The sequence below is a fragment of the Eulemur rufifrons genome, chromosome 1 (assembly GCF_041146395.1).
Source record: "Eulemur rufifrons isolate Redbay chromosome 1, OSU_ERuf_1, whole genome shotgun sequence".
NCBI lineage: Eukaryota > Metazoa > Chordata > Mammalia > Primates > Lemuridae > Eulemur > Eulemur rufifrons.
In genome coordinates this window covers 53232167-53258172 of record NC_090983.1, presented here as the reverse complement: position 1 = coordinate 53258172, position 26006 = coordinate 53232167, and the positions used below count along the sequence as shown (strand labels likewise).

The following is a 26006-nucleotide window of genomic DNA, read 5'->3' as shown; positions in this document are numbered from 1 at the left end:
AAAATTACTCCTTGATCCATGGGCTGCAGAATGGATGTTATGTTAGGAGGCATGAAAACATTAAACTCCTTGTATCTCCATGAGAGCTCTTGGGTGTCAAGGTTCATTGTGAGTAATATTTTGAAAGAAATCTTTTTTTCTGGCCGGGCGAGGTGGCTCACACCTGTAATCCTAGCACTCTGGGAGGCCGAGGTGGGCGGATCGTTTGAGCTCAGGAGTTCGAGACCAGCCTGACCAAGAGTGAGACCCCATCTCTACTAAAAATAGAAAGAAATTATATGGACAGCTAAAAATATATATAGAAAAAATTAGCCGGGCATGGTGGTGCATGCCTGTAGTCCCAGCTACTCGGGAGGCTGAGACAGGAGGATCGCTTGAGCTCAGGAGTTTGAGGTTGCTGTGAGCTAGGCTGACGCCACGGCACTCACTCTAGCCTGGGCAACAGAGTGAGACTCTGTCTCAAAAAAAAAAAAAAAAAAATTAGAAATCTTTTTTTCTGAGCAGTAGGTCTCAAGAGTGGGCTTAAAATATTCAGTAAACCATGTTGTCAACAGATGTCATCCAGGCTTTGCTGTTCAACTACAAAGCACAGGCAGAATAGATTCAGCATAATTCTTAAAGGCCCTAGGATTTTCAAAATGGTAGATGAACATTTGTTTCAGCTTAAAGTTACCATCTGCATTAGCCACTAACAAGAAGTCAGCCTGTCCTCTGAAGCTTTGAAGCCAGGCATTGACTTCTCCTCTCTAGCTACAAAAGTCCTAGATGACGTCTTCTTCCAATATAAGGCTGTTTCATCTACATTGAAAATCTGTTGTTTTTTGTGTAGCCCCCTTCATCAATGATCTTAGCTAGATCTTCTAGAAAACTTGCTGCTTCAACTTGCACTTTCATGTTATGGAGCCAGCTTTCCTTAAACCTCATGAACCAACCTCTCCTAGCTTCAAACGTCTCTTCTGCAGCTTCCTTACCTCTCTCAGGCTTTTTTAAAAAAAAAAAAAAAGGACAAAAGTCTTGCTCTGTCACTCCAGCTAGAGTGCAGGGGCATCATCATAGCTCACTGCAACCTCAACTCCCAGGCTCACGTGATCCTCCCACCTAGGCCTCCCAGAGTGCTAGGATTACAGAGCATGAGCCACCATGCCCGCCTCTCTCAGCCTTTTAACCCTAGAACTGAAGGGAGTTAAGGCCTTGCTCTGGATTAGGCATTGGCTTAAGACAATGTTGTGGACGGTTTGATCTATCCACACCACTAAAACTTTCTCCATATCAACATTACAGCTATTTCACTTGTTTATCATTCATGTATTCATTGGGGAAGCACCTTTAATTTCCTTCAAGAACTTTTTCCTTTGCATTCACAACTTGGCTAACTATTTGACGTAATAGGCCTTGCTTTTGGCCTATCTTGGCTTTCAACATGCCTTCCTCACTAAGCTTAATCATTTCTAGCTTTTGATTTAAAATGAGAAATGTGTGACTCTTCCTTTTACTTGAACACTTATAGGCCATTGTAGGGTGATTAACTGGCCTAATTTCAATACTGTCCTGTCCCAGGGTAATAGGGAGGCCCAAGAACATGGAGAGAGATGGGGAAACAGTCAGTGGAGCAGTGAGAGCACCTACAACATTTACTATGTTCACTGTCTACGGTCATGTGACTCATTGCACTCCAAAACAATTACAATAGTAACATCAAAGATCAGTGATCACAGATCACCATAACAGATATAATAATAATGAAAAGGTTTGAAATATTGCAAAAATTACCAAAATGTGACCCAGAGACACAAAATGAGCACAAGCTGTTCGAAAAATGGCACAAATAGACTTGCTTGACACAGGGTTGTCACAAACTTTTGATTTTTTTTTTTAAACAACGCAGTATCCGTGAAGCACAATAAACCAAGGTAATGCCAGTATGTCCAAAGTAATTATATGTCAACATGAATCAGTATGAAAATTGAGATATCTTACATTCTATTTTTTATACTAAATCTTCAAAATTCAGTTTGTATTTTATACTTACAGTGTATCTCAATTCAGTCTAGCCACATTTCAAGTGTTTAATAGGATCATGAAGCTAGTGGCTACCATACAAGACAATGTAGGGCAAAACGAAGCTGCAGTAACAACCCCTGAAATCCCAGTGACTTAAAACAAAAGTTTATCTTTCATTCACATCCATCGTAAGTCAGCTGAGGGTGTACCGTATGCTTTCCTCACTTCCAGATCAATCCTAATGAAGCAGTCACACTATGGTATATTTCATTAGCCAAAGCAAACTGCACAGCTACGCCCAACTTGGGTGTGCCCAGGAAGGGAACCAGAAATATTAGGTACAGCACTGATAATTAACACACCCATTTTTTAACATCATAATTTAAAACTTTCAAACTGTTTTCAAGGAATTATACCTTTCAAATTTTCCTTTTCTTCCAATATAAGCCTGCTTCAAAAAAGCAAATAAAATGATAAAGTGGTGGGGGCTCTTTGAATATACTGAATAAACTACAACTTGAATAAACTACTACTAACTAAATAATACAGTAAATCTAGGACAAATAAAATATCTTTACCATGGAACATAATTTTCCCTTAAAGTTTCTCAAAATTTGGTAAAAGCAACTGAAAATATGGGAACAGGCTCAAATACTATTCCTTTTAATTCATTTTAGCAAATTCATTTAGTTACTTCAAATTCCCTTTAAAAGTTTCTTACCAAGCCTTTCTGATTGGTTACTGCTGTTGAAACAAGTGCAGGCTCTGAAGGAAAATCAGATGGGAAGAAAAAAGACCCATATTTATTCCTCAAGAGTGGGGTGAAAGAGAGGAAAATAAGGGAAATAATCAAAACTAAATATATTTTTACCAATTTTCAAAAAGATCTCCTTACAGCCTTTAAAGTTAACTTCCTATCACTTCTCAGCCTCCTGGCTAAGATCAAGTGTAGTATCTGTTCTTATCAGTTTAAAGTTAACTTTCTGCCATTTGACACAATAATGTAAGAATCAACTGCCTACTCATTTATCCACAAATATAAGGTATTCCTTCAAAGTCTAAAGTTTTGCTTTCACAGTTCTAAGACTAAAAACACTTTCTCTTAAAAATAAATCCTTAAACTCCACTCAATTTTCACTTAAGCATTTAAGAAAGAATTTTGGCATACAGGATGACCAAAAGTAACAAATGACTGAATTAAGTACTTAGAATTCCAAATCTGTAAGATGTAGGCAATAAAAAAAGCATCGCAAGAAGCAGCTTATGTAAATATAACAACAAATTTTGCTTACGGAATAAATGTACTGGTATGTATGTGAATTGGTTTCATATAGCAGTTAATTCCTCCCTACAAAACTTTTGTTTTAAAAGTTGGGGATTCTAACTTATTAACAATCAGTCTAGGACAAAATAAGCTCTTATAAATAAAGCAGAGGTGATAATATCTACAACTGACAGGCAATCCATGAGCTGCTTTTCTGAGGGAAAACAAATAAGACAAAACCAAAACCCAACCAGCAAAACAACTGAAACCAAAACTATCCACCAAGTCCAAACTAAACTTTCCAACAGCAGATGTCAGAGGAAAGAGAAATTGTTTTCCTGTTATCCAAAGAAATGTATCACCCACTAACTTAATTTTCCTAAAAAGAATCTCAGAAATGGCAAAAAAAAAATGCATTCATTTAAATTATAGTTTCCCACTCAAACCCCCAAAATTTCCCAAAACATCTTTGTAATTCCCTTGCTCAGTTATATCTGCTCTCGTAACCTCTATCCTACAGAATTTCATTCCTTTGCCCTGAGCTCAGTTCTCTAATACCAACAGTCCTTTCAACATAACACCACAAATTCAAACCATTAAAACTAGTATCACTTTGCTGTCCCTAGGTCAGTTTTCCCTTCATAACTTTGCCAATGATATAACCTTTCATAAAACAATGGATTCATCTCTTTTATTTCTGATACTTAATCACCAATCCTATAAATTCATCCTTTGGAATATCTAGCATTCTTTCTTCCTTTACTTTCATAAATCTATCCCTGTATAACTGAAGTAGCCCCTTCTACCCTGCTTTAGTGCTAGTTTCTTCCCAGTCCAATTTGTTCCTGAAATGTTTTCCAAGCATTGATTTCTTCATGTTTTTCCTCCATTCAAAAACTTTCAAGGACTCCTTAAGTCAAGTTAAAAAAAAATCCTTACCAACAGTATTCAGCACTCTCCATTCTCACTATACTTACTCTAATCACCAAACACAGCCCAGATTTCTATTCATGCTATTATAGTATTTCCAAAGGAGTGCCTCTCACAATTAACTCAATAAAATACTAATCTCTACAGATGTATTATATAATCTAAAACAGTAAAAAGATACTGCTTCCTTTCCTTAATCAGATTTATTTTCCACAGGATTTCTCAGAAACTTTTAACACTGCTAATGAGTTTCTTCAAAACTTACTTAATAATATCTATTAACATCTTACAAACCATTTTGGGGAAACACTGAGCTATTTATCTCCTTGACAAGCTGCTTCTATTCTTATATTGTTTTTGCCTTATCAGTAAACATCTTCCCTTCATCTCTCTACCTATACCAATCTAGATTTCCCACTTGATGTATCTCCCCTGACAACTAGAGTCCTACTCCTCTTAACTTTTACACAATTTTCTGTATCATGCAATTGAGTGATTACATTGATTTATATTGTAGATTATACAATGATTTACATTGTTGATTATTCCTCCATGTGTCTATAAATACCCCAACAAATCTGTAAGCTTCTTGAGACTATGAACATGTATTAATACATACACCTCTTACAGACCACACAACACGATAAAAGTACTACTTACTTAACTAAATACAGCTCCACTCTAAGAAATTTGTTCACCTCCTCTTTTCTTTCAAGTTCTTAAGCCTTTACTATCCCTTTGCCCAAACAAGGCTATCAAAATGTAAGCACCAAAAGCATTTATAAAAAAATGTATCTGGCTTTCCCCTTCATATACAAAAAAAACCAAGAATACTTCCACTGTCGTTTAGTGTGACTGGCTATCTCCTGAAATTTATCAACTACCTTCATCATAACACAGAAAATAACAGAGGGAAATAGTGTAAATAGTCAAAATCCATCTTCAAGGCTTTCCTAGAACTGTAAAATCCGCTTCCCACTTGTGAACCAAGTTAAGTATTCACACTCTGCCGAAGCTGTTACTATGAACAAGGCTCCACAAACACAAACATCACAGGGAACTTTGGAAACAAATTTAAAGTCCAATCTTATTTGTATGCTAAATTTCTTTTTAAAAAATTTTAATTGAAAATTTCCACTCAACAAAAACATGAGAATAAAACTCACATTTTCAAAAACTTTTTATTATAGAAAATCTCAAATATATACCAAAGTAAAACAGTATAAAAAACCCCAATGTAGTCATCACCCAACTTAAAACAACTCTGGGACAATTCTGTTTCACATATAAACCAAACTGCCTTACATTATTTGAAAACAAATCCCAGATATTAAGATTTCATCCACAAATATTTCAATATGTACTGCTCAAAGATAAAGAACTTACATTTTTAAAATCTCTCACCATGTTATTCTTAGAATAAATACATGAAATCTACGGGGCAAGTCATTTAATTCTTTTAAATTCCCTCGCATGCAGGCAAGACTAAATCTAAAGTTCCTTTTGCTTCTCTTAGTTTTTCTCCCAACAGGTTGGTTTCTGAAATGTAATTCTGAATGTCAAGGCTCTTTAAAAAGCTACTAATTTAACACAATTACACATTTGGTAGTTGTATGAGATAAAATAAAATAAAATAATAAAATCCATGCATCTCACATATATGAACTAAATTATTTCAAAAGCAAGCAGGTAAAATTTGCATATTATACATTACTATACAAATCTATGTTTATTCTGTATCTATTAGATATGTTAGTGTATCCATTAAAAAAACACAGAAAGCAGTGACTGCTGAATTCCAAAAGGAGAAAATCATATTAACTATTACATAATACAAAACAAAGGAAACAAGCAGCAATTTAAAGGAGGCAGGAAGCAGAAAAGACTACAGGAATCTGTGCTAAGCCTTGAAAGATATCAACTGGAATGTTACACCTCTATTCCTCTCTGTTCCTAAAGTGCTGTGGGGTTCACTATTGATATGCCATTTACACATTATATTAGAATCATCTGCATGTCAGTCTAAACTAATAGTTTTCAAGGGGCAGAGGGGGGATTTTGTCTTCCAGGGTACATGTGGCAATGTCTGACGCCATTTTTGTCACAACTGGACCGGGAGTGGGGAGAGTGCGTAAAAAGGTACTACCAGCATCTAGTGGGTAAGTCAGGGATGCTGCTAAACACCACACAATGCAGAGGACAGCCTCCACAACAAAGAATCACCAGGTCCAAAATATCAATAGGGCAGACATTGAGAAATCCTAGTCTAACCTGTTAAGATTACGAGCAACTTTCATGCAAGAAATATCATATTCGTCTTTGTATCTCCAATATCTGGCACACAGCACGAGCTCTATACATATGCGTACACTCAACAGACCTCAAATATAAAGGCAATGGAAGAGCCAGTAAAGTTTTTTGTTGTTTTTGGTGATACGGGGTCTCACTCTTGTCACCCAGATGGAATGCAGTGGTGTGATCACAGCTCACTGCAACCTCCAACTCCTAGGCTCAAGCAATCCTCCTGGCTCTGCCTATCAAGTAGCTAGGACTACAGTTGTGTACCACCACACCCAACCTAATTTTTTTTATTTTTTGTAAAGATGGATTCTTGCTATGTTGCTCAGGCTGGTCTCAAGGGATCCTCCCACCTTGACCTCCCAGAGTGCTGGGACTACGGGAGTGAGCCACCACACTTGGCCACCAATGAAGATTTTAAAGAGGGCAACAACAGGAGCTGTGTTTAGGGAAGATGAGTGATATAAAAAGGATATACTGGAAAAATGTCCAGTGTCTTCTAAAATTAAAAATGCGTACGTTCTCTAATCCGGAAATTTTGCTTTTAGAAGTACATAATTCACATATGCATATGTGCTCTAATGAAAAAAACTACATCTGTATAAGGATATTCACTGCTACATTAAGACTGAAAATATTCATCAATAAGGAGCATATTAAATAAATTACAAGACATTTGTTCAATACTGTTATTGCCATTGCTAAGAAAGAGATAGTTCTATACTTGTAATAACAAAAGAAATCGAACATGAAAATTTTAAATTCAGAAGAATGGGTACAGTATGATATAATTTCAGGGAATGACAGAGAAATATATAATAATGTTTATAAATGTATCCTTCCATCAGAGATATTCTACACATTTAAAAAACTGGTTGACAATGGTTAATTCTAGACAGGAGAACTCAGGGTTAAGGAGAATAGACTTTTTACTGATTATCATTTTATACCTTCTGAATTTGTACCTTGTACAGGTATTGTTTATTCAAGAAATAAATACATTTAAAAAAATTTTTTTTAAATGCACTGGAAAAACAAAGATTAGAAGCATGGAAAACAGATTAGACGTTCTAATAGTAACAGCCAGATTAACAAAATGAGAATGGATAGGAAAAAGTATATGGCAAAAAATATGGCAGAGACAGAATCAAAATGACTTGGAACTAACAGGAAACAGAGAAGAGTTACCCCAGCAACTAAAGACAACTGGAGAAAAATCACAATTGTGCTAATTAATTAATTCAAGCAGGCACCCAATACTGTTAAAATTCTACATCTCACATTTCACTTTCCAATGCTCTCAGATGACCATTTCACATCTTCTTCCTTCTCAAACTTCTAACACCTGCTCCCACCACCTATCTAAGCTTTACTCTTATCACAACAGGAAATAAGGAGCAATCGGACAAGAATTACCTTCCAATCAACATACCTGCATCTGCAAAGGTCCATCCTATGCCCTTCCCCTGTTATAACACCATCATCCCCACTCCTGTGCCCAACCTCTAAACCTATGTCCTGTATTTCATCTTGCTTGCCTTCTTAAAAATTTTCCTCTATTATACACACTTTCTCTTCTGCATCATCGATTTCCTATTCTTTATTATTCCCAGGGAAAAACTCTCCCTCAACCAAGTCTACCTCCAGCTACCATCTCCTATTTCAATGTTCCTCCTAACAGTAAAAAACCCTTACAATATTAGTCTGTAATTACTGTCACTACTCCTCTTTTTTCTCCTTTTAAGTCATTCTACTCGGGCTTTGCTCCCCAGAACTCCAATGAAACCACTTGTTAAGGGTCACCAACCACTATCTTGCTAAATCCAATAACCTATTCACTCTTACATATCCTCTCCACAATACTATATGAAAAGATAAGCACTCTCTCCTCCTTTCTTGAGTAGTCTATTCACTTGGTTTCCAGGATATACTTGGCTCTTGTGGAAGCTCCTTCTGTTTCCTTTGCTGGCTCCTCCTTCACTACTCATCCTCCCACTGCTGGAAATGTCCTAGGACTCATCCTTAAGGCTTTTCCTCAGTTTTGGATATTTTAAGTTTCAGTTCCTCAATTTCTATTTGTTTCTTTTACAAATCTGCAATGTCATTTCATTATAGTCTCCAACTCTCTGTTAAAAAATTTTTTAAGTTTGGTATTATCTCCTAGATCATAGTGAACAGTTGTTTTAGTCTGTTTGATAATTCTAATATGTGCAGTACCAATGGTCTATTTCTGTTGTTTCTGCTGGTTCTCACTCATGGTGTCTCTTCTCCTCATATGTCTGGTCATTACCTTTGATTCTGTACTAGACATTGCATTTGAAAACTCTGGAGAAGTAACTTGAGGCTCAGAATACTATTTTCCAACCTCTTCTCCGTCTATATTATTTCTCTAGTAAGTTAGTAATTCTCAAACCAGTTACATGTCAAAATCACTTTGGGACTTTACAACACAACTTTCCTAGGCCTCATGCACAGCAATTAAATTAGAATTGAGAGGAGGGTGGACACAAGTTGTTAGAATTTTTTAAATGTTTCCTGTAACATTCTACCATGCAGTCAAAAGTTAAGGAGCTATGACCTGAATGATTTCATTTGGTCACATCTACATACATTAATGACACCTTAAATTTCATCTCCAGCCCAACTTGACCACCAGATTCTGATATCCAACTGTTTACCTGAACCATCCACTTGGATACCTAATAGGCATTTCAAACTTAAAACCAAAACAGGATTCTTAATTCCCTCTTTACTCATCATTACTAGCCTAGCCAAATTCATCATCCTCCTTTGCCTATACAATCAGCCCTCCATATCCATAGATCTGACATCTACAGATTCAACCAACTGTGCAGATCAAAAATATTCAAAAATAAAAAGCTAGCAATATAATAAAAAAATACAAATTTTAAAATACAGTAAAACAACTACTTATATAGCATTTGTTTTAGGTATTATACGTAACCTAGAGATGAGTTAAAGTTTACAAGCGGGTATGTGTAAGTTACATGCAAATACTATACCATTTTATAAAAGGGACTTAAGCATCTAGGGATTTTGGTATCCCAGAGGATGGGGGTGGGGTGTCCTGGAACCGATCCCTCATGGGTACCAAAGGACAACTGTATTACTCCATCAGCCTGTGCTTACTCTGCCACAGAGATCTACCAGAGTGATCTTTTTAATACATAAATCCAATTATGTCACTTCCCTACTCAAAACCCTCCAATGTTTTCCTACTAAAGGTAAAGTAAAATCCAAATTCCTTACCATGGCTTTTATTATCTGGCCCCTGCCTATTTCCAATCTCATTTTCTAACAGCCCTCATTCACTAAGTTCCAGCCACCTTGCTCATTCCCTCTTCCTGGAATACTCTTTCCTTCAGATGTCAGTATGAAAGGTTCCCTTCTCAGTGTTCAGATCCGTAGTTCAATTACATTTCCCCATTAGGAGGTATTTCCTAACCATCTTATCTAAAATAACCACCATCGTCCATGGTTTTTCCACATACCCTACTTTTCCATAACTCTTGCTTTATTTTATTCATAACACTAATTATTTAAAATTGTTATATTTGCTTTTGTCTTCACCCACTAGAACACAAGATTCATGAGTAGGGACTTAGTCTTTTTCACTGTTGCAGTCAAAGAACCTAAAATACATTGCCTAGAATACTGTAGTACATAGTCTTGAGTTGTTTAATGACAAGGATATATTCTGAGAAATGTCATTAGGTGATTTCTTCACTGTGCAAACATCATGTACTTACACAAACCTAGATGATACAGCCTACTACACACATAGGCGTAGGCTATATAGTACAGCTTATTGCCCCTAGGCTACAAACCTGTGCAGCAAGTTACTTTACTGAATACCATAGGCAACTGTAACACAATGGTAAGTATTTGTGTATCTAAACATAGAAAAGGTACAGTAAAAATTCAGTATTATAATCTTATGAGACCACCATTGTATGTATGGTTTGTTGTTGACACACACTTCCTTATTCAGTACGTGACTATACTCTCAAACATTTGTTGACTGAATGAATGACGACTGACTAATCTAGGTTGCTGGATGATGGTACTATTATTCATCAGAGTAGAACTTATGGAAATTTATAAAAACAGTATCACATGTTAAGTGCTCTCATAAAATAAAGTTGGATACAAAAACTGTTCCCAAGAACCACTAATAGGACAAGTTTAGAGAACAAGTTGTAATAAAGGTCTCCTCCTAGATTAAAAGTAATATGGCATTATAGAACAATGTATCAAAGAAAGCATTCTGATGAAGATCACACATGAGGTGATTTCCATTCTGTTGTGTCCATCCAGAATTCTAATTTGCATTACTGTTACTGACTATACTATGGGGTAAATTTGGTTAGGTATTAATTCGCTATACTATTTCAGAAAACAAAAACTATTTAAAAATACACACTGAGCAGCCATTTGGTGAAGATGCATTTAATGAATTAGTTGAACTCTCCAAGAGTCAATGTATTAAATCACATAACTATATCAGAACAAGTTAGTGGTTTCAGTATTTACCAATGTTAAATTAGATATTTCAGATTACTTGATGCTTGAAAGTATCATCATCAAGGATGAATCTCATGGATCTGCGAACACTATCTTTCCACAAAATACTAAGAAAATAACAAGTGTGGCCAGGCGCAGTGGCTCACCCCTGTAATCCTAGCACCCTGGGAGGCCAAGGCAGGAGGATCGCTCGAGGTCAGGAGTTCGAGACCAGCCTGAGCAAGAGCGAGACCCTGTCTCTACTAAAAATAGAAAGAAAGTAGCTGGACAACTAAAAATATATGGAAAAAATTAGCTGGGCATGGTGGTGCATGCCTGTAGTCCCAGGTACTTGGGAGGCTGAGGCAGAAGGATAGCTTGAGCCCAAGAGTTTGAAGTTGCTGTGAGCTAGGCTGACGCCACAGCACTATAGCCCAGGCAACAGAGCGAGACTCTGTCTCAAAAAAAATTAAATAAAACAAGTGTGACCAAAAACACATTTAAAATGATTTTATTTTAAAGGTCACATAATGTATTCTAGATCTTCTAGTCAAAGAAAATATAATTTAAAATCCCCAATTTCTTCCACATACTGTTGCCACTGCATCAGAAGACTTGCAAATCAATACAAACTAAATTCAAAAACTAAACTTCCAAGTTTCTAAATTATTTTACTCAAAAAAATCTAGTAAGAACTTATGTGTACTACAATTCAACATGACCAAACTTAACAGCAAACAAATGGTAAAAATATTTGCAGTGTATGACAAAAGGTTAACATCCTTAACATAAAGATGCCTTACAAATTAGCAGTGAGGGAAAACAAGCAAAAAACATAAAAGGCAATTTACGAAAGAAACACAAATAGCTAAACAAATTCCACTGTACCCTACTTGTGAGGTGAAAGCGAAAGCAAATAACATCTTAATGTCATTATGAAAATAGCTTTGACCTCACAGTCCTCCACCTAAGGGTCTCAGGGACTCCCCCCCCCCCCCAAGAGGTCTCAGACCACACACTGAGAATCACTCCATTGATATTTTGGCGTAATATTATACAATGTCTGGGATTTGGTTCAAAATAACCAAGCAAAATTTTAAATGGTAGGAATAGAGGAAACAAGAGTAGCAGGATGTTAATAATTGCTGAAGCTGTGAGCAGTAGTTACACATTCTGCTTTCATGTACTTTTGAAATTTCCTATAATTTTTCTTAGTTACCTGTATTTTAGTATCAAATTTTCAATTTTTTATCCATTTCTGTGATTGGCATTATTTCCTCATTTCCCCAGGATCCAGTTTTTCTACTTAATCCTTCAGTAGTTAGCTCAGTATGAGTTTTTGAATAATGATAGTTTAAATATCTTCACAAAACTCTAACTCTTGAGTAGTGGTTTAATTGCATAAGAATTCTGGGCTGCTGGTTATTTTTTCTCAGTACTCTGTGAAGATATTGCTCCACCATCTTCTGACATCCTTGTGGCTAAAAAGTTGTAGGTCTGTTATTCGTTAGTCTTTCTCTTTCTGTTAACATTTAAGATAGGATAACATCTCTGTTGTCTCTTTGCAATTTTAGTTTACGTCAGAGATGGACTTTTTACTTTATCTAGCTAGTAAAATTTTGATCTGTACTGTATTTCTTCAACACAAGAAAATTCTCAGTCATTACCTCATCAAATATTGCTTCTCTTCCCATTCACTCTATTTTTTTTCTAAAATTCCCATGCTGGTGGTTCTCAATCTATCTTCCATGTCTCTTAAATGTACATTATCTCTGTGTGATATTCTGAGTAAATTCCTCAGTATACTACTGTTCACTCATTCTTTTCCTAAATCCATTCTAAAGGTTGTCCTGTGTTCCCCCGACCCCAAATTATATTTCTTCTAATCTAAGACACACTACTATCAATAAAAAGGAAAAAGCACTGCCAGTAACACATTAACTGCCATGTGAGTTGTATTTAACTCAGGCTAGTTCTGAGCCTGGGGCCTCTTGAATCATATGTAACTCACATGTCTCTTCACCTTGGGAGCTGCAAGAACTATTTTTCAAGTTGCATATAACTCACAGGCAGAAAAAAATAAAAAATAACAAACTTTTCATTAAATTAGAAAAGACTGGTTTGTTTTCAAAGTTTTTATTCAATTTTTATAATAAAACACCATGGCCCCAAGGAAAAAAATGTTTTTTCTAGTGTGGCAGTCAGAGTCAACTGACATGCCCTGGACTGCAAGATGCACCCTGAAGGTGCACATTTCAAATGCAAGATGCGTATTTCAGAAATGTGTGTCTTAGAATCAATGAAATATTTCTTACATCCAGGATGTGACTCTTGTTCATGTCTTTTTTTGTTTCACTTCTTATCTATAGAAGCTATTGTTTATTTTATCTCACTGACAATTATACGGATTTTCAAGTCTTTAACAGATTGTTTTATCTTTCTTTACTCTGACATAAACTCATCTTCTGATTGTTCATTTACCAACTATCTTTCATCGGTTTTGCCTTCACCTTCATTTTGTAATGTCAGTTTTCAGGCTCATCTTAAGTACAATTTTTTTTTTCTTTCTCTGTATCACAATTCTGTGTCTAGCATTTTTGCAAGCCCCTGAATTCTTATATTAGATTTAGCAGTACTGACTATCATAAATCCAGACACTAACAGTTGAATGGTTCAGATGCTCGTCACAAGACAGTGCTGACATCCTCCTATTTCACTGTATCCTCTTCTCATCTCTGTAAATCTTCATTTAAGCCATACCTTGGGGTAACAAAAAGTAACCTTTTTTCGCGGCTCCCAACTTAAACAAAAAGGAGCTCTACTCCAGCCCCAGGCTTCAAGGGATGACTCTAACTCTGAGCTCCTCTTCATGTGGGGTACTTTCATCTATATTAATAGATACTTAAATAGGATATAAGTCCTGACCCAAATACTTAATAAGTATAGTAGTCCCCCCTTATCTAAGGTTTTTCTTTTCATGGTGGTTTCACTTACCTGTAGTCAACTGTGGCCCAAAAATATTAAATAAAAAATTCCAGAAATCAACAATTCATAAGTTTTAAATTGCTCACCATTCTTAGTATGATGAAATCTCATGCTGTCTCTCTCCATCCCACCTGGGACATGAATCATCCCTTTGCCAGCCTACCCACACTGTATAAGTTACCCACCCATTACTGTATAGGAAAAAACACAGTATATATAGGGATTTGGTACTATCTGAGGTACAGTTCTATAATCAGCCAGTTCTGACAAGTGATCCCTTAGATAAAAATCAATAAAGATTTACCTTTTACCTTGTTAGAATCACCAAAAAAATGTTTCAGAAGACATTTCTTACACTTACCATAAAAAAATACTTAATTCAAGAAGGTTAATATACCTACCCCCAAAAGGAAAAAAAATCTTAAATAAATATAACCAAGAAAAGGAACAAAAACACAATATTGATATAAATTAAATAGCAGACTGCCAAGGCAGTATAGTATACTGAAAATAACAGAGCTTAGTTGTGAAGCCTCGGGCCAGTTTCTTTCCTATCCAACTGTTAAAATAACGAGATTAACGTAAGAAAGAATTACATGAGATAATATATCTAAAAATACCTGAACAGTACCTGACAGCGGAGGAGCCCATAAGAGATCTCTCCCTTTTTCCCATTAGTATTTAAATAGGGTAAAAAAAAATCCAACTTTTATAGCACTTCTATTTTCTCTAATTAAAAAAAAAAAAATACAGCTACCAGCTAGTCTGTAACTGGTTTCCATATCCAGTTTTCTATGGATAATGGGGAATTCTAAACATTAAGTTGCTTGTAATCTGAGTTACTCTAGAAGGCAGAGGCTGGGATTACAAACCAAAGAGTTTGAAATCAGTTTAAGCAACATAGCAGATCCTGTCTCAAAATAAATAAAAAATAAAGTAGCAATGACTTCTAGAATTCCTTCTTCGTACTTCAAACATCTGACTACATTTTAAATATATCCAGTCTTAAAGGATAAAACTGTATTTAGATAAAACAAAATCTAGCAGAGGACTAAAGTTTGAGAGACTGAATAAGTCTTGGCTTAAATTTTGGGGACATTTTCTGACTAGAAAAGATGCTGGAAAGACACATAAATTCATACTTTGCCTGTTCCGATTCAGTTTCAAATACACAGCAATAACAGCAAAGTAAAAATAAGATGACAAAAACCTTCTCTAAAACAGCATGGATTTTTCAGTGGGCCACAAGAGGATAGAAATATAAGGAGTGAGTAGGGTTGCAGCTTGGGGCCTGATGGGCTATATGTTCCAAGGAAGATTGTGGTTTGGCTCCTAAGGGTTAAAGAGTAATAAAAGTACTCTATAAGAAAAGGGGCCCAGAGTCAGATTTACTGCTTAAAAAGGATAGAGTAGGGCCGGGTGCGCCTGTAATCCTACACTTTGGGAGACTGAGGTGGGAGGATCACTTAAAGCCAAGAGTTAGAGACCAGTCCAGGCAAGAGCAAGACCCCCTGGAAACCACTCTCCCATCACCCATCTCTACAAAAAACAGAAACATTAGCTGGGCACGCTGGTGCGAGCCTGAGGCAGGAGGATCACTCAAACCTGGGGGTCTGAGGTTGCAGTAAGCTCTGATGATGCCACTTGCCACTGCACTGTAGCCCAGAAAACAGAGTAAGACCCTGGTAGGTGGGGACGCTGGAGTAGAAGTCATTTTTCTGTGAGCCTTAGTTTAAAAAAAAAAAAAAAAAAAAAAAGTCCCTTCTATTTTGGAAAATTATTACATTAATTTCATACCTATCAAAAATAAAAATGTAAACCAAGGATGTCAAAGTTTTAATCATATCCATCTGGGCATACAACATATGCCTAACATAGATTAAAGATCTTTTGCTCTGATTTTCTGGTGAGAAAAAACTTCTTGAAATAATTTGTCCCTCTTCTTGTCAATTAAAAAGATAGTACACTAAGAGACAGTTCTCCTAATACTCAATATTCCCAAAATAAGAATTTTCTAATTTTTATTACTAAATATGGTATGTACCATCTAGCACTTTTATTTCTCATTTGCTTTAACTTTTACTTTCTCAAATTCTTTTCCCATTCCTTTAAAATTAGGACAAAATTCAAATTTAATGGCTTTCTGGAACATTTTATCTTACTCTTCCTGGCCACCATTCAACAAACTAAATTAGCACTTTAAAAATTCCATTTTGTATTTATTCATCTCATGTTTCTATTTGGTAACATTTGAAAAGAAATTACTTCATAAATCACTTGGTGCTTTATACCAACCTAATTTCATAACCAACATAAATCCATAAAAATCACAAATTTTCTAGAAATGTTTTCTTAACATGTATAGAACTCCATAACATTAGCTTTGCATAAGTGTTAAAAACCGGTTTCTAAAACTATCTATGTCTTCAAAAATCTGTTACCTTACCAGTTCTCAAACTTTTTGGTCTCAGAACTCCTTTAAACTCTTAAATATTACTAAGGTCCACAAAAAACTTTTGTTCATGTAGGATATATATGTATGTATCTTTCAACATTTACTGTATTAGAAATTATAAGACATATTTATGTACTATAAACAGAAATCTTAAATTTTCAGATTCATTTAAAAATAAATCTATTACCTGTTTCCATAAATTAACATTTTATAAAAAAACCATTTTCCAAAACAAAAAAAGTTTAATGAGAAAACATGTTTTGCATTTTTGTAAATCTCTGTAATGTCTAGGTTAAAAGAAGACATTTGGAGTCTCAGATATGCTTCTGTATTCAATCTCTTGCAATATGTGGTTTGGCCTGAAGCATTTGAAGACTATCTGGTCTCACACATATGCAGCTGGAAAAGAGAGGAATAACTTCATAGCCTTTCAGCCAATTGTGGGTATTCTTCTTTGATACCAAACTTGACACATGGCAGTTTCTTAAAGGTCAGTATGAATGTAGAATCTGAAACCTTATCTGTAAATTTTCTATACCGTTACTGGTCTATCCTGCACTTTGGATCTTTTACCCATGTGTGATTTTGTAACATAATAAGTTGACCATTTGAAAACTATTGGTTCACTGAGTTATATTTTCCAAGTGTTGGCACATGTCATTATAATACAATATCAAAAAAATCCAATTTATCTCAACAGAAAAATATAAATATTAAGAAGCCTCATAAAACAGCAAAGTTTAAAAAATTTTTTTTAAAAATTTAAGGAAAAAGCAGCATCAAGCTCATGGGAGTAGATTTAAGTTTTCCAAAATTCTAATTTTCATTAGAAAGCCCAAATTTCATCACTGGTAGCGAATACTTTCAGGTTTTTTTCCTTTAAGTGACATGCTCACTTCATATTTTTTTGAGAAAATATCTGTCACTTGAATGTAGTACTCTCAAAAACTATAGTTTGTCAATTGTTCTTTCAAGTAAAAACATGTTTCATGAAAACGGAATCTAGTTCAGCTTGCAGAACTACATAGCTGGGGGAAAAAGTGTTCTTCAAAGACAATTATTTTGGTACGCAGCAGAAATGCTTTATTAAAAAAGCACACTTCCCACTTCATCACAAAAAGTATAAAAGGCATGCAGCAGGAACTACAAATCAAAACCACAATGAGATACCACTTCGCCCCCACTAGAATGGCTAAAGATGCTCAATAATAAATGCTGTTGGGACTATAGCAAAATTGGAACCCCTCAACACACTGCTGTTGAGAATGTAAAATGGTGCAGTCTCTTTGGAAAAACAGTCTGGCAATTCCTCAAAAAGTTAAATATAGAGTTACCATAAAACCCAGCAATTCACTCCTAGGTATATACCCAAAAGAAAATATATGTTCACACAAAAAACTACTTACACAAACATTCATAGCATTATTCATAATAGCCAAAAAGTAAAAACAACCCAAATGTCTATCAACAGGTAAATAAAATGTGGTATATCCATACAATGGAATATTATTCAGCCATAAAAAGGAATGAAGTACTGATACATGCTACTACACAGATTAACCTTGAAAACATAATGGTAAATTAAAGAATCCAGACACCAAAGGCCACGTATTGTGTAATTACACTGATATGAAATAAAAAAAAGGCAAAACGAAAGGACAGAAAGTGGAGTAGTGCTTACCAGGGACTGAAGGGTGGAGGGAATGAGTGACTTGCTAATGGGTATGGGCCTCTTTTGGGGGTGATGAAAAATGTTCTAAAATTAGACAGTAAAGATGATTCTACAAGTCTATGACTATATTGAAAACCACTGAGTTTAGGTCTAAAGTGTGAATTTTATGGTATGTGACTGAGATCCCAATAAAGCTATTATTTTTTTTAAAAGATAGGCAGCACTCAAGGGTCAAGATTTAGCAAAAAAAATAATAATAATAACAACTATTTTTACTGGTTCATCAAGGTCATTTTTGAGTGAAACTGGAATTTTTTTTTTTTTGAGACAGAGTCTCACTCTGTTGCCCAGGCTAGAGTGAGTGCCGTGGCGTTAGCCTAGCTCACAGCAACCTCAAACTCCTGAGCTCAAGTGATCCTCCTGTCTCAGCCTCCCGAGTAGCTGGGACTACAGGCATGTACCACCATGCCCGGCTAATTTTTTTTCTATATATATTTTTAGCTGTCCATATAATTTCTTTCTATTTTTAGTAGAGATGGGGTCTTGCTCTTGCTCAGGCTGGTCTCGAACTTCTGAGCTCAAACGATCTGCCCACCTCGGCCTCCCAGAGTGCTAGGATTACAGGCATGAGCCACTGCGCCCGGCCTGAAACTGGAATTTTTAACTACAAGTGTACATCTGGTCATGAAGAAAACAGCAACTACTAACACAGTTTGATGCCACTCCCTTGATTCAGGCTGAGACACAAACAGTTTTATCCACCATCAGTGCAAGTGTCAACACAGAGAAAAAGATAAATAATTTCTTAGTATTATTATGAAAAGTAGTTTGTTTGACATGAAGGATCTCTAAAAGGGTCTCAAGGATCCCCAGGGATCCCCAGATCAAACTTTAAGAACTACTGCTGTAAACCACAGCTTCAGGAGACTCTAACACAATTAAAGGATTTCCAAATACAGATTTGAGGCTCCAAGAAAATTTCAATTTTTTAAGTAAATATTATAAATTTCTCAAGAGAAAAAGGGTAATCTTTAAGTGATGATGGGAGTTATTTCGGTTAAGTTCAATTCAAGGGACCCAATTTAAGAGTTTAGAATCACTGACCCGGTGGAAGGTTCTAAGAGTATAATCTCCACAGAAACCCAAATACAAAGTAGAATTAAAGTAATAAAGTTCAGGATGTAATGCACAACTAAACATTCAATAAAACATCATCTAGACAGATAACATTAACAGAGTAACAAGGATACTATTTCTTTTTAAACTTTATAATTTAATTCTTACATAATATTCAAAGACTAGACTTCTGAAATTTCTACCCATACTATCAATAACTATATCTAGCACAGCTAAGTTTAGTGTCTATGATCACAGAATCAAACAATTTTAGGTCTGGAAGGCACCCTAGATATAGTTACCTAGTCCAATATCCCCACTTTACACATTGAGGAAACTAAGTTTTTAAGAGAAAAACAACTTGGCCAAAATCACACCTAGGTAGTAGCTTAGACAGAATAAGTAGTCTTTGCTCCCAGTACCATGTTTTCACTATGCCAACTTGATTCTCCAACCAAATATAAGGCATAAAATGTTTAACTCACATTACATGGAGGCCAACCAAGACACCCTACCTGCCAAATAAAACTTTTATAATGCTTAACAATACCAATGAGACATCAAAAGGAACGTAAACTTGTTAAGGAAAAACTACAAATGTAATTGGAATAGTATAAAAATGAATCCTTAACTTCAAAAACGACAAACTTTCAAAGAACAATTTGCAAAAATACTTTGACGTCTACTTTCATACAAATATAAGGAAATGGACCATCACCTTCAATAAGAGTCAGATACTAATAAACACCTAAAGTAAAAAATTGCCCTATATATTATCACTGAACTTATTTATGGCATGATGTAAATTAAGACTCACCTGCAGGACTGTCAGCATTCTCTCCTGGATGTAGCTGTATACCAGTAGAATCTATAGAATTTACTGTAACTGTCTGTAGATTTGGCAACTGACCAGTGCTTAGACTAACTGGCGTTGAAGTCAAGGCTCCACCTGCCGCAATCTGACCAAGTGTGAGTGTCTGAACAGGCGTCAAAGTTATTTGTTGGGCAGCAGTATTCTGTATTTGCAAGTTCTGCAAGTTCTGGACCCCTTGCACTTGAAATGTTTGCCAGGTTATTTGTCCAGAAGGGGTCACTGTCTGTGCCTGAATTAAAAAGGTTCCAGGATTCAGCTGCAACTGAAGATTTTGCAAAGCCTGTTGTGATATATTTTGACCACTGGCTTGCACACCATGGATTGTCTGTGGTGTAATACCTTGCACAATTTGCGCTTGACTGCTTGGTTGCTGAGACTCTTGAAGTTGTAGATGTTGTACAACAGGCTGTGCTGTAGAAACCTGAATATTCTGAGCCTGTGTCTCTTCAGAAACAGGCGACTGGATATAATTTCCCTGAAGATCTGAAGAATGGACTTGCCCACTAGACGTAGTCAAGCTATTTGTGTTTTGTTGTAATATACCTGTACTATCTATTGTAACAGGCAACTGTGATGAAGAGGATGTTGGCACAAATAAATCTGTATCAGTATTAGTTTCATTAATATCAGGAGAAACCCGCTCACCAGTCCTTTCTGAATTGTCTGAACTATCCATAGCTTGTCCTGTGTTTATCAAATGTCCATCAGCATTAATGCCTGCAGTCATTGTCTGAGAACTGCCCGAGAGTCCCAAAGAATCTAGATCGACACTATTGATTGGTACAAAGGTAATATTTCCTGGCAGACCAAGAGGCACATTAGCAACTACTTGGGTTTGGCCAGGAAAAGATGAACCACCAATTGCAACTCCCTGAACCTGGACTTGACCAGTCTGTGGTATGAGATTCTGGATATTAGCAGGAGGTGTTCCAGAGGCAAGTAAGGTTTGATTAGAGCCAGGAATGATCTGAATTTGACTGCTTTCTTGATTTATACCCCCATTATCTGAAGAGCCTGTGAAACCAATCTGAACCTGCTGACCATCTGTTGACTGAATCTGTGGTATTACTTGATATTGAACATTGGACACTGTACCATTTGAGGAATCTGATCCTGGTGCAACTGAAAATATTTGTTGATTCTGCAAATTCTGAAGGGGAAGAACATACTGCCCACTTGAAGTAGCAGAACTTGGAATCTGTACTAGATTACCAGCTTCATCTTTTATAGTTGTAGGTGTGGCTGACAAAACCTCCCATCGGTTTGGTGCTCCTCCTAACTGTGCAGAAGCCAAATCACCTGTCTGGATGAAAAAAACAAAAATGTTGTGATATATTTGTGGTATATTTAAACTGACCCTCAAAAAACTCTAAAAATTGGTATAAATCCTACTACCTGAAGATGCAAGTTATCTTAATAACACAATAGAGTTCAAAAACAGAAGCATTACTATATAAACTACAATAAATATCAACTTCCAGTTTTATTTGTTATTGTAAAGATAGTCCATCCCATTTGAGCAAGAGAAAAAAAAAATCTCAATCAAAATGTTCTTTGTTTTATAATCACAAACTGATCTTCTGATCCTACATCTATGATCTTTAATGCTATACAGTTAAAGAAAAACAAAAGGTGGAGGTGGCTAGAAAAGATCATGAACAGTTCAAACCAAACATACCTCAACTACTGGAGAGTTCAGAAAGCATACAACTCACTAAAAACATATGACTAAATCAGGTGCATTGTATCTGTGTACAAAAAAGGAACATTAGTGAAGTGTATTAAGTCATCCAAGTTAGAAATGTAAGATTTGCGTAACATTGCTATAAACCTGAAATCAAATTATTAAAGCTACTCTTTTATGGTGTGTATTAATGTACTCTACAGTAAACTCAGGGCTAGGGCTATTCCATTAGGAGGCCATCAAACTCTTTACTTTTCCTATAAACTACTGGAAAATATATGAGACCTTAAAAAAACTTAATGAGGAAGGTTATTGCCCTGTGACCGCATGGTAAATTAGCCCCATCTAAAAGGTTTTTCTAGAATCTAAAAGCTGGAAGATATAAACTGTGGCTTTACCTACTATTCTATTTTAAATCTCCAGTAGAATGCCAGGGATACACATTTTATATTCTGTGACCTGCTAAAATCTCAGGTATCATCCCCATAGGCAAGACTGGAAAAATACCAACACAGAAAAGCAGAAAGCAATAGAATTCTACATGTCAATGCCCAAGGGTAGATTTTTTTAAAGGGAACAACAGCAATGTCTAACATTAGAGATTTTCTTTTACATGCCAAGTACTTTAAGAAGGGTTTATAAGATTATGTTATTAACCCCTTAAAACAATCCTATGAGGTAGATGTTAATATTATCCCTATTTTCACAGATGAGAAAACTGAGGGACAAAATCACACAGCTTTCAAATGGCCAAGACAGGATTTAAATCTAGACTAAGCCTAACTCTAAAACCCAGGCCCTTTAACACCAGGCCCTTAGACCATATCTGTCCCCCTCTAAGACCAGGGATCAAGACAGAGAATAGACCCCATATGATTTACTCACCATCAAAATAAAGCCATCCCTATCCTATTTCCTTCTAGATCTATCTGTGATTTTCTATAACTCCACATATCACTAGACAATGAGAATATAAGCATATCTAGCACAATACTGTCAACCTAGGATCCATGACTGGGCAACAAGGAATCTCTGAATCTTCTAAAACAGCATTTTTGACAAAGTACAAGTTGGGAGGGAGGGATAATCTAGGGTTTCACAGTATCATCTATTCTCAATGGGGATCTGTGACCATAAAACAAGGTTAAGACAAATATGGTTCTCCCAACATAAACCATACCATAAAATTTAATGCAAATATTATAGAACCAAAAGATCTTAAGTTTCTTAAAGAAACTTACTACCTAATTTATATATAGACACAATCGAGAACTATACACAGTATTTCAATGGATAAACCAGTTTAATGACTCAAACATTTGAACACACCTGCCAAGGTGAAGTAAGGAGATTTGAGTAAACCCATCAGATACATACTCCCTACCTTCAAATGCTTCACAATCAATCCAAGCAGACATACACATACATGCTAATACAATGTCAAAAGTAGCATATGCTAGCCGTATGACCAAAACACTATGTAGGAACACAAAAAACTGAAAAAGAAGATTTCACACAGAGATATCTGAAGCAGTATTAGAGTGAAATATGAGATTTCACTATGGTCAGTTAGAAAATAGAGGCATTTATAAAGGTACAGAAAATCACAGGCAAAAAGAAACCCTGACAAATGCAGTTTGGAGTTCAAGAGAGGATCTAGAAAAGGCTCATATTCATAGAGAAAAGTAATAAGGAACAGGACTAAACATTTTTATCAAGGCCTGTAAATGGCTTTGTGGATCCCACTAAATTGGACTTTATCCTGCAGATAAAGGAAGGAAAACTATAAAAGGTTTATAAGCGAGTGAGTGGTGCAATCACATCTGTATTTTATAAAGATAAACTAAGGTCCAGTAAAGGAGACTGAAAGAAATGAGGAAGAGACTAAAGGCCGAGAAACCCTAGGACCTAACACAAATCCCTAGGCCTAAACTAAAACAGTGATCTGTCTTTTAAATACAAAAACTTAAGTTCAACTTACTAAACTCAAATTTTAAAATGAAACACCAGACATTAAAGTCACATATCATTCTTCAACTTCAATCTGATATAGAAATTGTAAGCTTAAGTCACCTTTCCTAACATTACAGTAACAAATCATGTCTCATTTCAGTCTTTTGGCATGTTAAGTAAACTAAAAATATCTAAATCTACAGTTTATACTAAAATCTGTGCTTCTGTATGCCCAAAACCAATCTTTATCTTAAGATTATTGTTCTTCTAAAGAACTGATTTAAATTTCTTATGACCAACATTAAATTTACAAATATTCAACATTTGTCAAATATACTATATCAGACACAAATTAATTTTACAATACTGACATTTTGTTCCTTTTCCTTTCTTTAAAAAAAACTAAAACTTATGTCATCTAAAATAGTAATAAAGGCAGATATTCAGCCACCATTGAGCAGCTTTCTAGTCAAGAAATTCCTTGATAATAAATAACTACTCAAATGACAAGTCTGAGTAAACATTGCCAAGTCACCCCCTCTCCAGAGGCTAAATAAAAATAAACTGTAGTACCATTTTTCTCAGCAATGCAGGCCATTAATTGAAGGAAAATCTCCAAACCTAGGACAAAATGACGTATGCTGAACTTTTTTTAAATAAACCTAAGATGAAAAGCATATCTAAATATCTATGAAGCACAAAGATGAAAAAAAACAATGGATAGTTTAAACAAAAGAATCAGGCAAGAAAAAGGATTTTTAATGTAATAAATTTGCAGTTTAAAAAATTTGCTAAATACTATTTTTTTAATGGAATAGAAAAACACACTAAATCAGAAAACTACCAGATTTTGATGATTTAAGGTAAAACTATGCTTGGAAGAGAGGAGTATATTATACTAGGAAGGAAAGAACTCAGAACTTAGTTCTCATCCTAGCTAGAACTGTGGAAATGTACATGATTTAGAGCAAGACTCAATTTCCTCGTGTTAACAATAGGAAAAATATTATCGTGCAGGGTCAAGAAAATGTTAAGCTTTATAAACTATAAAGCACTGTGCAATCCCAAAGATCATTATGATTACTAAGAATATGAGAACAGATTTGAAAAATATCCATTAGATGCCTAGCACAATTCCTGGCACAAAGATCAATAAATATTTATTGAATCAACAGTTAAAGGTATTTTACTTTAAAATCACTGCAAACAAAATGACAGAAAGAACATCGAAAACACTACCTTTGAGGTATTAGAGCCTTCTATGAAGAAGGCTAAACCAATTTTAAACCTATTTCCATAATTACACAATGAATAAGCCCCATATATTTCAAAACTACAAAGCTTTCTAAGCCTATTAATTTGTAAAAGAAATTTCATCAGTAACATACCACTAAAAGAGATAAAGCACATTAAATACCAAATGGGAAAGGGATACATTAGAAAAATCATCTGGGAAACAAAATATATATATATATATATATATATATTTGATGTTAGGCTATAGGAAACACAAAGAGAGAGCCATAAAAACATACATTCTAGGGAGAACTAGTATTTGGTTTAGAAGCAAGATAACCCTTTACATAAGCTTACAAACTAAACAAAAAACCCACCAGTGTTTCTCTCAGTAACTCTAATATTCTTATTGGACAATTAACAAACAAGACACCATTTAACATAGATGTTGGCATTAGCATAGCAAAAAGTTGTAACTAAAGGCACTCTAAGTCTCTCTATACATAAACACATAACCACAGGGTGAAAAGGACCACAACCTACTGTAGCCCTGGGGGTGCAGGCACCACGGGGTGGCACCAGCAGTGACACTGCTATAGCAATTCAATACAAGGGCATTCTTCAACACAACTGGACATAAAAATAGAGGGTTGAGGGGGGGTTAGAAAGGAAAGAAAAAAAGGGTACATCTTCTTAGATAATACCTGTGGAAAGGGAAAAAGAAAAAATTCACACCACTTATTACACAGCACTTGGAAAGGATTACATTAACTTCTCAGTTCCCACAAATGGCTTTATGAAAACCAGAAATAGGAAAGGAAGGAGTATAACTGGAAACAAGAACAAGTGTGAGGGTAAAGTGGAAACAAACTAAGAACCATTCTTAGGCAAATACTCAAGTTTCTTAAAATCTTCAAGGAACACTAACAGAACTCAAACATTTCAAATTAAAAAAAAAAAAAAAATCACCCTGCCCAATGAATTAACTACAATAATGACAGTGTAGGTCTTAAG

At 35.4% G+C, this 26006-nt stretch overlaps 1 protein-coding gene and 1 non-coding gene across 2 annotated transcripts in view; one reads left to right on the top strand and one right to left on the bottom strand.

Moving 5' to 3' along the window:
- The window catches only part of SP3 (Sp3 transcription factor), a 56871-nt gene that overhangs the window by 26955 nt on the left and 3910 nt on the right, over positions 1-26006 (bottom strand). Inside the window, exon 3 of the mRNA XM_069470790.1 lies at positions 20063-21422. Within this exon, the coding sequence (XP_069326891.1) occupies positions 20063-21422 (1360 nt within the window). The remainder of the gene's footprint in view (positions 1-20062; positions 21423-26006) is intronic.
- LOC138388205 (U2 spliceosomal RNA) lies at positions 2918-3102 on the top strand. Its single transcript, XR_011234099.1, has one exon. It is a non-coding gene; the product is annotated as a U2 spliceosomal RNA (small nuclear RNA).